The sequence below is a fragment of the Octopus sinensis genome, linkage group LG2, assembly GCF_006345805.1.
Source record: "Octopus sinensis linkage group LG2, ASM634580v1, whole genome shotgun sequence".
In the NCBI taxonomy this organism is placed as follows: Eukaryota; Metazoa; Mollusca; class Cephalopoda; order Octopoda; family Octopodidae; genus Octopus; species Octopus sinensis.
The window spans coordinates 48,366,550-48,380,251 of record NC_042998.1 but is presented as its reverse complement, the minus strand read 5'-3'; the positions used below and the strand labels follow the sequence as shown (position 1 = coordinate 48,380,251).

At 37.2% G+C, this 13,702-nt stretch overlaps 1 protein-coding gene across 1 annotated transcript in view; it reads left to right on the top strand.

The window, feature by feature from the left end:
* The window catches only part of LOC118767833, a 226,689-nt gene that overhangs the window by 128,516 nt on the left and 84,471 nt on the right, over positions 1-13,702 (top strand). Inside the window, exons 5-7 of the mRNA XM_036513113.1 lie at positions 41-165; positions 2,336-2,482; positions 13,066-13,230. Coding sequence (XP_036369006.1) covers positions 41-165; positions 2,336-2,482; positions 13,066-13,230 — 437 coding nt within the window. The remainder of the gene's footprint in view (positions 1-40; positions 166-2,335; positions 2,483-13,065; positions 13,231-13,702) is intronic.

Genomic DNA, 13,702 nt, shown 5'->3' with positions numbered 1-13,702 from the left:
CATTATCATTGTTGTTATTATTATTTTACTCTTTTTACAGGTGATGAAGAATCCGACCTCTTGTACTTCGGGATGGGAGATGAAGAAAATGACTACAAAGCAAAAATTACCGTTAGAATATACGATGTGTATTTTTCGTTCGCATCTAAGGTTTTTGAAATCGCTGTAAGTTGCATTCTTTTTATGAGATTCTCACACGTTTCCCATATAATAATGCTTAATTGTTTCTATGCATAATAATGGAAGAAAGATAAGGGAGAAATATTGGAAATTAATGCTAATGTTACTACGATAATGTTATTGCGGTGAGAAGGTAACTATGGAAGTACCTTCTTTCATTTTGGCCGAATAATTCTTATATGGCTTTCCTTTGCCTGTATATATATTAAAGGCACAGGTTGTGATATATAGGCAACCTGTGCCCCTAACAACGCTATACTATCAGCACATTGTAATTAAAAAGACTGCCTGACTTAAATAACAACAACAGCAATAATAATGATGATAATAATAATAATAATATCATTATTATTATTGTTTTTATTATTATTATTATTATTATTATTATTATTATTATTATTATTATTATTATTATCACCATCATCATCATCATCATCATCATCATCATAATCATCATCATCATCATCCTCACCATCATCATTGGCGGCGAGCTGGCAGAAACGTTAGCACGCCGGGCGAAATGCGTAGCCGTATTTCGTCTGCCGTTACGTTCTGAGTTCAAATTCCGCCGAGGTCGACTTTGCCTTTCATCCTTTCGGGGTCGATTAAATAAGTACCAGTTACGCATTGGGGTCGATATAATGGACTTAATCCTTTCGTCTGTCCTTGTTTGTCCTCTCTGTGTTTAGCCCCTTGTGGGTAGTAAAGAAATAGGTATTTCGTCTTCCGCTACGTTCTGAGTTCAAATTCCACCGAGGTCGACTTTGCCTTTCATCCTTTCGGGGTCGATAAATTAAGTACCATTAAAACATTGGAGTCGATGTAATCGACTTATCCCCTCCCCTCAAAATTGCTGCCTTCGGGCAAAATTTGAAACCATCATTATCATTATTATTATTATTATTATTATTATTTATTATTATTATTATTATTATTATTATTATTATATTATTATCGTTGTTGCTTTTGTTGTTCTCGTTTTTGTTGTTGTTATTAATTTGATCATTTGGTGTTTCTTTATGAGTTCAATGACTGCTTTCGTAAGCTTTGTTCTTAAAATTACCTCGAAAATGTTTTCCCTCCTGAAAACTTTATCCTCTAGAGTTCTTTTTCTATTTCCACCAAGCAGTAAACTTATACGAAATGAAAGACATTATTTTAATAAAACAAACATGCTTCGGAAACATGCCAGACGATATGAAAAAATAATACAACAGTAGAAATTAAGGAGCCACAAGAGCTAATATCATACAACTTAAAAACCCTCTAATTTTGGATAGGAAAATTGAATGACATGAAACGATACGTTGATAAATTTGAAGACTTCTGATATCTGTATACTTATTACTCTACTAATAATATAATATATATTGATTTATATTATCTTAGAAATTATTAGTAAGATAATTTTCACATGATCAAATATATACTTAATCGAATCGAATCAATATATTACTGGTAGTTATTTTATTGTCTCCGCCAGAAGATAGAAACGTAAAGTTAATATGGACGTGGTAATTATCGAGAACAAAGAGTGACAAAATTATATATTGTAAGACACTGCACTGTTTCGGAAACTAATCTTCCCTTATTTTAATATATATTTGAGAAAGTAAACCAAGATAAATACAGTTCACTGACAGTCAAACAAGTTAAACATCTCTGTGGCCTTACATAGGTGTTCTGATAAGACTTCGGTCTTCATTTTCAAGATCATAAACTATTTAAGTGCTGCTATCCTTGTTACATGTAATGATTTATTTGTGTAAAACTCTGTATTTCAGAACCTTCGTACTATATTTATGACACATACATTACTTTCTCAAGTTGCATGAATATGCTAATATAGGAAATTTACGACTGCTATAAGATATACAAAATCATGCTTATACTACAATGTTTGTATTGTGTAGCTAAATCTTATTTTCTTGTGCAAACATTATAATTGGATGCAACTATAAAATCCTGAATTTCTTTCACAGAATTGAGTACCTTAGTCATTCAACTGAGTCAATCATTCGGCTGGCGGATTATTGAGGTTGTGATTTAGTTTTGATTCATGAGTAGAAGCATTTTCTTTCTCTGCGTGTGTCAATTCTAAAGAGTCGAACTGGCCATAACTATCAAAATCAGAATTTTTTTTTTTTTTTTTCAGATGGAAAAACCAAATATTGCCAGTGAAAATCTTCAGGCTATCCAAGATCATTTGCTGAATTTCTTGGCACCAGAAAATACTGATCAAGACAGTCATTACGTGCATTTAAGCAAAATTAATAGCGTGGCTAGTTTTGTAATTAGCATGGTAAGTCAAATGACTATGTCACAACCGGTAGGCGGAGGTGGGTTTTCGACAGGACGAATATCTCCCCCATCACAGCTCCATGCAATTATAATTATTAATTATTAATTAATGGGAATTTTGTGTTTTTCATAAATTGGACGGCTAATGATGGATTTATTTTAACAGTTGAACCCCACCTCACCTCCCGGTTGGAATTCTGATTACGTTCATGTAATTACATCGGGAAGAAAAAAAAAAGTGAATCCATCACATATGGAGACTTTGTCGAAGAGAAAATCTGAGTATTATAGATTTATTTAATTCTTTTGAATTCATAAAAACAGAAGAAAAGAAAAAAAACAAAAATGACTTTAGTAGAAATCTTTTGAAAGTATAAATTTAGTCAAAAGTCACGAAAAGGAAAGACAGTAATAGTAGTAGTAGTAGTAGTAGTAGTAGTAGTAGTAGTAGTAGTAGTAGTAGCAGCAGCAGCAGCAGCAGCAGCAGCAGCAGTAGTAGTAGTAGTAGTAGTAGTAGTAGTAGTAGTAGTAATTGTTGTTGTTGATGTTGATGCTGCTGCTGCTGCTGCTGCTGATGATGATGATGATGATGATGATGTAGAAAGGGGAGGGGACGGGAGGTAGGATGCCGAAGTGGAGACAAGCGTTGAAAGATATGTATAACAGATAAGGCAAAGAATAAAAGAGACTGGGGGAAGGGTAAGTGTGGGCGTTTGTGTGTATGTGTGTATGAGTAAAACAATTAACCAAAATATGAATAGAAAGAGGGAAAGAGAGAGAGAGAGAGAAAGAAAGAGAGAGAGAAGGAGACAGACAGAGACAGAGAGGAGGGGAAGGGATTAGTAGAGTCATTGAAAATTAAGTAGATATAGTAGAGAAAACAATGAAACACAATGGAACTGATAAGAGCCACAGAAAGACACGAACTGATAGCGAGAGATTGGTGAGGAAAATGCTGGGAAAAGCTACAGAAAGAGAGTAATATAGCAGAGAGGGAGGGGGTAGAAAGAGAAGGAGGAGATAGAATTAATAAAAGTGAAGAAATAATAATAAGAAAACATCAGATGAACTAGATATAATTGATTAACAGAAGAGATACATTTACAATCAAGTGTAAGGATGATCGATATGATAATAGACAACAAGGTCAAAGGTTGCGGATTCGTATTCTGTTACTAGCCCAGCTTTGTATTGGTAGCCAGGGCACTTAGCTTTCAAATTAATCATTCCATTTCAAAGTTTCGGGTATAGAGGCGCAGGGATGACTGTTTTGCTTAACAAGCTCGCTTCGCAGCCACCTATTCGCGGGTTCAGTCTAACCACATGTGAGGTATTATTGGCAAAATTACACTCCTAAAGCGCCAGGCGTCTTATGTAAATTGAATACACCAAACGAGTGATGAAGGCCATGGAGATAGCAGTGTGTTGTGCCGCAGTTGTCAGCCTTAGACGGATGTCATTTAGCCTTCTTTGGATTTCAAGTCCGGACTTAAAGCACGTCATGACAGTGTCTGGATGTTGTGCTGTTGGAGGAAGTCTGTTGTCAACCTGGTATTATGGGCACGGGTGTTGTGTTGGAACGCGTGATTCCGATGATGGGCAAAGTATTGCACAATGTGAGAGCTGAACACTCCGTCAATGTAGCGAGCAGCGGTTACTCCATTGCCCTGGCCTTGACCAATGTTTTGGCAGACCGCCGGTCCAAGTCTCTGACTGAGTGCAATCCCGCCCTATACCACGATGCCCTGTTCTCCCCATGAGTCTCTCTCCACCACACAGCCATCGGTATAACGTTTACCTCTTCTTTTCCAAACCCTAGCCCTGCCATCTACCACAGACATGGACATTGACCAGCATGGAGACGTCCGATGGCTTGTTCCCTCTGATTTCGTGTTAAAGCGAGCTTCTTAACCACACAGCCTCGTCTGCATTTGTATGAGGTGTGTGTGTGTGTGTGTGTGTGTGTGTGTGTGTGTGTGTGAGTGAGTGTGTTTGTTTGTGTGTTTGTGTGTGTGTGTGTGTGTGTGTAGCTTTCACCTATGTATATCGAGGAAGCATATCACAATCGACGAGAACACCGAAAGCTGTTGCATTTACGAAAAAGTACCTTGGGATATTTGTTTTGCCTCAAGTTAAGACACAATTTTGTCACTTTAGCTATCAGAAATGACGTGAACCGGTGACTATAACTAACGATGCTATTGTTCACCAGTTGCAATATAAAATAAATAAATAAATAAATGATTAAATAAATAACTTCCTCTGAAGGCTACAAAATGGTTCGTTTGTTTACAGTGTCAAAGATGAATTCAATTTCACCCGTATTTGCCGGATCCCACTGGTCTCATTGAGATATTCATAAAGCTGTTTATTCCAGTCATTAATGGGTATATCATTAATGGAAATTGCAAGCACCGTCGAAATGTTTACAGAGAAATTATCTAAATTAGAAATTACATTTATAGTCAGGTAACTCAAACGTATATCTGCTAAGAAGTTAAATACAGTAGAATCGTTTATGGCAAATAATAATTTTAAAAGAATCAAAAACAGAAGAAAAAAAAATAGAATAAAAACACACACAGTATTACAAGAAGCAGGAATAATAGATTTTCATGTTTAGGCACAAAGCCTAAAATTTTGTGTGAGAGGGTCGATGTAATCGACCCCCAGTGCGTGACTGATACTTATTTCATCGACCCTGAAAAAAAAAATCAAAGGTAAAATCGACTTCGGCGGAATTGAAACTCAGAGTGTAAAACTAGAAAGAATTGCCGCTAAGCTTTTGTCCGGTGTTCTAACGATTCTGCCACCTTGCTGCCTTCATAGTCTCCAGATATAATAGGCACAAAGCTTGAAATTTTGGGGGAATAATCCTAGTTGATTCTATCGACCGAAGTGCTTGACCGGTACTTATTTCATCGATCCTGTAAGGGATGAAAAGCAAAGTCAACCTCAGCGAAATTTGAACTCAAAACATAAAGATGGATGAAATGCCGCTAAGCTTTTTGTCCGGCGTGCTAACGACTCTGCCACCACGCGGCGTTTAAAATAACCAGAAATAATTAGACGCAATTTAAGAAATATTTGCAAGAGGAAAAGAATGAAAGATGAGTGTTTTGTTTTACTACAACCCACACTATTCCGTTCAATATATTCGGTTAATTCATTTACAAGCAAGCTCGATTGCTATGCTGCACTGAGGAAGCATTTAAAGAATTGATTTGCTTCTGAGTAATCTGGAAACGGCAAATAAAGAGACGTCCACAGACATTTGCAACACAGAAGTCTATGATTGTGATTTGTCAAATGTAACTTTCGGAGTATCAACAGAGGGAGATGTTGCCTTTCAGTAAATAAATTAACATAACAGTGCTGAAACATGTATTGTGTAGGCATTATATTTCACACATTTTACAGTACAATGCATAGAAATGAGTAAGAAATATTTAACATACGATGGATGATGTAATAGAAATAATATAACTCGGAAAAGGCGGCGAGCTGCTAGAAATGTTAGCGCGCCGGGCGAAATGCTTAGCAGTATTTCGTCTGCCGTTATGTTCTGAGTTCAAATTCCGCCGAGGTCGACTTTGCCTTTCATCCTTTTGGGGTCGATAAATTAAGTACCAGATACTCACTGGGGTCGATGTAATCGACTTAATCTCTTTGTCTGTCCTTGTTTCTCTCCTCTATGTTTGGCCCCTTGTGGGCAATAAAGAAATAAGAAACTTTAGCACACCGGGCGAAATGCTTTGCGGTATTTTGTCTGCCGTTACGTTCTGAGTTCAAATTCCGCCGAGGTCGACTTTGTCCTTCATCCTTTCGGGGTCGATAAATTAAGTACCAGTTACGCACTGGGGTCGATGTAATTGACTTAATCCGTTTGTCTTGTCTGTCCTTGTTTGTCCCCTCTATGTTTGGCCCTTTGTGAGCAATAAAGAAATAAGAAATAATATAACTTGGAACAGACTATATATTTGCATAACCACGCGTTGAGCGAAATGAGGTAATGGAAACGTGTTGGGTCCATAACCTAGAAATTCATTGATCGAAACTCGATGCTCTTTTTCATAATTACACACACACACAAGCGCGCTCTTTTTCATAATTATACATCGTAACTGATTTGATTACAAATATACCAACCATACAAATATACTACATGGATAGGTAGAAGTTGCATAATACATTAGAATTTTGTAGAGGGTCAAGGGAGTCATCAACTGGCCGGGCTATACCAAAACATAAGTAGCATAGTGGGCAGAGACAACAACAACAACAACAACAACAACAACAACAACAACAACAACAGCAGCAGCAGCAGGACTATGCGTATATAAGACGATAACTATTTATAAATGTCACGCAGAAGTAATAGCTTGGAGAGATGAGAGTGCAGGTGGACGAGAGTGTGTGCGTATATATATGTACATTTTTGTGAGGGATAGAGAGAAAACGATTGATACCGTAATAAATGAGATTAGTAATGCATTCAGGGTGGCTTGCTTGTGGGGTCTCAGCTTTAGACTTGCAGCATCGCTTGGTTAACCCTTTCGATACCACCTCTGGCTCTGTGGTACAAATGTCTTGTTTTCATAAGTTTTTGAATTAAAATCTTTCACCAAACCTTAGTCACAATTTATGTTCCTAACACTAGCTTCATGATAACCAGGTTATTTTACTAAATTCTTGGTTATATTTAAAATTAATTGAAAGTAATACGGAGCATCTCAAAATAAATACTGTAATGAAAGGGTTAATATTGTAGGAGCAGATTATAAGTTAGCTGATGTGAACGTTACAACTTTATCACTAATAACCTCTAAATTTGCTGTCCAATGAAGAAACAGTGGCAAAAACAGAAGCGAGCTAAGATTCGATGAATGACTGATCTGTCATATGGATAGATAGCCTTCTAAATATACTTAACAGAATTAGTAATGGAGGTTGAAATAGTGATTCATATCTCATAGTTTTTGTATTGCATTGGCTCAGAAGTTTTGCGACTTCCATCTATTTGAATCTCATTCAGCTTCGATGAGGTTATGGGGTTAAAACTACACATTCTCTCCCATTCATTTTGTTTATACAGCTAGAGAAAATCTCTTTATCTCGCTCCCCGTCTATACGTATATATATATATATATATATATATATATATATATATATACTTTCACTCTCACTCTGTATACATATATATAATATAATAAATATTATACATACATACATGCACACACACACATTAAATATATATATATATTTATATATATATATAGAGAGAGAGAGAGAAATATAGATAGATTGATAGATCGATAGATCGATAGATAAATAGACAGATACTTGTATGTGTTATGCATAATATGCATATATATATATGATAGATGTTTGTGTGTGCGTGTGTGTGTGTGTGTGTGTGGTGTGTGTGTGTGTGTGTGTGTGTGTGTGCGCACGTATCCGTACGTATATATGTACGTGTAGGAATTGATTTAATGAACGGAGCAATAGAATATGTTCGGGTGGAATGGAGGGTGGTATATTGCTTCATGTGTAACAATAGTTGTCCATTCTCGAGTGAAACAATTTATTTCTTAATATACGATATCAGAAGTTCATGCAGAGTGCAACTTTTTCATCATTATAGGATAGCAATATTCCAATCGTGATCGGGGCAGAAAGCTTGTATATTGTTTCGTGACAACAAGGGTTAATGGCCTGTTTGGACATTGGATAGTTTATTACTTCTTATACGACAGCTGTAGCTCATACTTACACACGATTTGGTGTTTAGAAGCAGAACGAGGTTTGGTCGGTACATATAAATTCCGGTATGAAAGAAAAAGTTAATGTTGCTTCAAATTTATTTACATTAGTAGCAGATTATAAACAGCTAGCATCGTCCACCTCTGCACTATACCTGATGCTATCGGCAACAGCAACTGGTGGTGGTGGCAATGGTAGTAGTGGTAGCTACTACTACTACCATCGCCACCACCACCACAACCACAACCGCCGCCGTCTCCACCTCTACGACCATTATTACGATCTTTTCGGTTTGAACGGCAGTTTTTCTAGCGGTGTCATATGAAATTGTCGCCCATAATTATGACCCTAGTATCGATCTATCGCATTTCAATCTGTTTTAGTGTTAGGGTTAGTTAGGGTTAGGGTTAAGGGTGGAGGGAAGGGTATCTTTTTTTCTTCACAGATGTAAATAAACCCAATCTGTATTCATACGGCACAGAATGTTTTTACCTCAATAGACGTCATTGATTGGTTGAAATTGCAGAAATTGAAGAAAAAGAAACAACAAATATCTTACAAACTATACAATTTTCTCAATAAAGCCAAGAGAAAAAGATGTTTTATAAACCCATTCTACCAGTATACGAAGTTTAAAAGTGTTTAGTTACGTGGAAATTATTTTAAAAAACTGTCGTTCAAACCGAAAAGATCCTATTATTATCACGAACAACCCTACTTTATTGTAAATCGGCATCGTTTTCCGCTGTAGTATATTTTGTAGGTGGTGGGGTGTGTTCCCTGGTACTTTTAAGGGAGGCCATTCTGTTGCATGCATTCATGCTAGATCTCGAGTGTTATAATATCATGATTTTTTGAAGAAGGTATTAATGTGGCGTGCTGGCAGAATCATCGACACGCTGGGCAAAATCTTAGTGGCACTTCGACCGTTTTTACGTTCTGAATTCAAATTCCGCCGAGGTTGACTTTGTCTTTCATCCTTTCGGGGTCGATATAACGAGTACCAAGTTGAGTATTGGGGTTGATATAATCGACTTACTCCCTCCTACGAACTTGTGCCAAAATTTGAAACCAATATTTTGAAGAAGGGACGCTTTCTACATCTGTAACAAAAGAATCGTAGATTTTTCCTCCCGTTGCCCTTTATTCCATCACCCTCGCAAGGAACAAACACGCAGCTTTGGTTAGAGTGTTTGCACGATCACAAGATCATGGCTTCGACTGCTGAACCGAGCGGTGCGTTGAACTCTTAAGCAAAAAAACTTCATTTTTCATTGCATCAGTCCATTCAGAATAACCCTGTAGCAGACTGGAGTCTCGTTTGGGAGGAATGTCCTGATCCCGGTCTCATATACGTCCTAGGACTCGAAGCAGTAATACAGGAGGCGGCCGAAAAAGCCAGCTTCTATATATCGCTGAAGCGGGAAGACCAAAAATGGCTTGAAAGTCATAACATACCGGCGGAAAATAACATCACTTGGTGAGACAAGCTGACACTGAATTAGCTTCGCTGATTGACAGGTGACGGTCGTTTAGAGAATGCGTGGGCTAAGACTACGCGCCTTCATTGGTCAGTTAAAGTTGAGACAGTGTCACGTGACAACTTGATGGGGCTGCCTGCTGAAGCCTAGCAGCAAGTATTTAAAGATAGCAGCAAGTATTTAAAATTTGACAAGTCAGTCAGTCGCCCGCTGACACTCCTTGACGCTACATCGAAGAGGCCAGGGAACAGAAGAAAGAAGAAGAAAGAAGACATGCACCTAACACCAGAGCTGAAGACACCTCCGAAAGACCGGGGGGGGGGGAAGGCACGTCAAAATGGTAGAGGAGTAGGGGCCGAAACTGGACGTGGTTCCTCCTGATGATATCTTGAGCTAAAGGAGCTGTTGTGGTAGCAGACCTCGAAACACGGTTGAAATTCCTTCCTAGGGAATAATGGTTATGATGAGATTACTCTCATTCTTTTGAGATATAAAAATGTTCTTCCTACTCGCCACAATTTGATTTGCTCTTTACTTGCGAATGAAATCTGCAGCATTTTTTCGTTGATATTCAGAGAACAACTAGTTGTAGATGTGTAGGCATGTTTGCAATTAACCATGAAATTGATTGTTGATTCTTTGAATTTAATGTGTAATGTATTAATTATGCATCTACGTCAATCACACTCTCTTGAAACGTGTAATAGCATATTCTGTTTCCCACTTACGCTCACAGACGCACACTCACACATACACACACACACACACACACACATGTATATACATATATGCACATATATGTATATGCATAAATATATATGTATACAAGATACAGTGTACATTAAAACACATTAAGAGGCTTCCATCATAGGAATCCATTACGCTAGAAAGGACAGTTGAATTCCAAATCACTGTATCGTATATGAATAATATATAGTCTATTGACTAATTTTTTTACGCTAGGCCATATATATACACTTATATACGTATATACATGTATACCTGTACATATGTATGCATGCATAAACGAGAGTATATGGGTTATCGTTGTCCAAGTCCTTTAATTTTCCCTGTTTAATACCTCCTTTTGACTCTTCCTCGCTTTCCTTTCCCCTCCCTCTCCATGCACACACTCACGCACACAAATAGAAGTATATAAGTATAAATATGTATGTGTGTGTATGTATGTGTATATATATATATGGATCTTTTCAATTCTGAAGCCAGGACCACAGATCTTTCTACTTAACTAAATAATCTGAAACTTCGTATGCTGATAGAGTCTAGCAAAACAAGACACAGGTTGGAACTAGTTTATTTGAGAAAAATCTATTTTATGACTTTAATCGTAGATTAAAACTGCGAATTTTAACCAATCAGATTGTTTGTTTTCATGTGTAAAACTTGACTGCATTCTATTAGTGTGACGTAGAAAGCGCTTTTGTGACGTACTAACGTTCGTTTGAAAACTGTAAACAAACACAGGACGTAACGGCAGACGAAATCGGCTACGCATTCGCCCGGCGTGCTAACGTTTCTGCCAGCTCTTTGCTTTTTTAATATTAAATTTCTTGCCTTTTGCACAAATAAATACAATAAGTGAAATGAAACGCATTAGCTTAGAAACGAAATCTTGTTAGAAGCCTCGTCACTGAGATGCCACTTCTTAATAGCAAACGAAAGCAAGTACTAACAGAATGGAAACATTTTCAATTTAATACATGTGGCTTATTAACTAGTTTTAAATATTGTTATTAGAAGGTGGCTGACTATAGGATCCTGGAAACATGAGTACGTTAAATAATTAGAAGGAGATTTCACGGAGACATGCGGTCTGTTTACATTTAAGATGTTAATTAACGTCACCAAATTGGTGGTCGAGACGGAGTAAATAAAATAAAGCCGAATGACGGAATATCATTGGTTAAAATTCTAATTATTAAACAACGTTAAACTTAGAAGTTACAATTCCGTTTTCATTCTGGTTTACAATTAAGTTTACTTTTGACACATTCTACCAGTATACGAAGTTTCAAATTGTTTGGTTCAGTAGGAAAAATTTGAAAAAACTGGCTTCAGAATTGAAAAGATCCATATATATATTTACATAAATATACTCTTTTACTCTTTCACTTGTTTCAGTCATTTGACTGTGGCCATGCTGGAGCACCGCCTTTAGTCGAGAAAATCGACCCCAGGTTCAGCAAAACTTGCTTCACCACATACCGAAATTTAGAAATAGCAGTTAAATACTATTTCACTACCATAAAATTATGCTTATAATCATACAATTTTTGTATAAGATTACCGATAATAGTTCTTTTAACATACCGAACTACTTGGTAAAATTATTAATTATTAATTAATTAGTTCATTTTACCCTTTATTATTATTATTGATTATATATATATTTATTATATATATATATATATATATATATATATATATATATATATATGTATATGTAAAAATACAAACTGGGACAAGAACGCAAAACATTTAGAAGACGATACAAAAAACACGGACGGAACATTCGAAGCCTATATATATAATAGCTGCTATTTCTAAATTTCGGTATGTGGTGAAGCAAGTTTTGCTGATCCGTAATTATAATTATGCTTATAATTATAGAATATATATATAAAGGGATTGCACCTAGAAAGTTACCCTCCTAGACAAAAGTCCGGGCAAGGTTGTTTATGGAAGACCAGCAGTCGCCCATGCATACCGGCCTCCCCTCTCCACGCCACCAGTGTCATCCAAGGGAAAGACAAATGTCGATACAGCTTGGCACCTGTGACGTCGCAACTCATTTCTACAGCTGAGTGAACTGGAGCAACGTGAAATAAAGTGCCTTGCTCAAGAACACAACACGCAGCCCGGTCCGGGATTCGAGCTCACAACCTCACGATCGTAAGCTCGACGCTCTAACCACTGAGCCATGCGCCTTCAAATAATATATATATATATATTATATATATATATAATATATATATATATATAATATATATATATATATAATATATATATATAATACATACACACACACACACAACACACATATATATATATATATATACATATATATTGTATGTATTATATATATATATATATATATATATACATATATATACACATATATACATATATATATATATATACATATGTATGTATATATGTACAAACTTAAATGCATACGTACGTACATACGTATATACATATCTACATATGTACATACCTACCTACATACATGCACACATAGAGAAAGAGAGAGCAATTGCAAACGAATTTCTTTCCATTGTTTTGATTTTTTTCTTTCTGTTTTATATGAAAATCTCAGTCGATCAAAAGTGTTCTACAGAAATTAGGATACGATGCCAGGAAAATGGTACAGGGTAAATTTATTGACTTCGATGCCGGCAAAAAAGAACCTGAAACTTTTGAGGAGATGTTGTTTAAAATTTCCAACGACGATAGCGAAGAAAGAATAAACCTACTCACTCCCGTAAGTTCTTATTTCGTTTCTTCTTCTTCTTCTTCTTCTTCTTCTTCTCCTCCTCCTCCTCTGCCTCCCTATTCCTCCCACCACCACCACCACCACCACCACCACCTCCTCCTCTGCGTCCCTATTCCTCCCACCACCACCTCCTCCTCCTCACCCTCTGCCTCCCTCTTCCGCCCACCACTACCTCCTCCTCTGCCTCCCTATTCCGACCACCACCACCACCACCACCACCTCCTCCTCTGCCTCCCTATTCCACCCACCACCACCTCCTCCTCCTCCTCTGCCTCCCTATTCCGCCCACCACTACCTCCTCCTCTGCCTCCCTATTCCGTCCACCACCACATCCTCCTCCTCCTCCTCCTCTGTCTCCCTATTCTTCCCCCACCACCTCTTCCTCTTCCTCCTCTTCTGCCTCCCTATTCCGCCCACCACCACCACCTCCCCCTCCTCCTCTGCCTCCCTATTCCGCCCA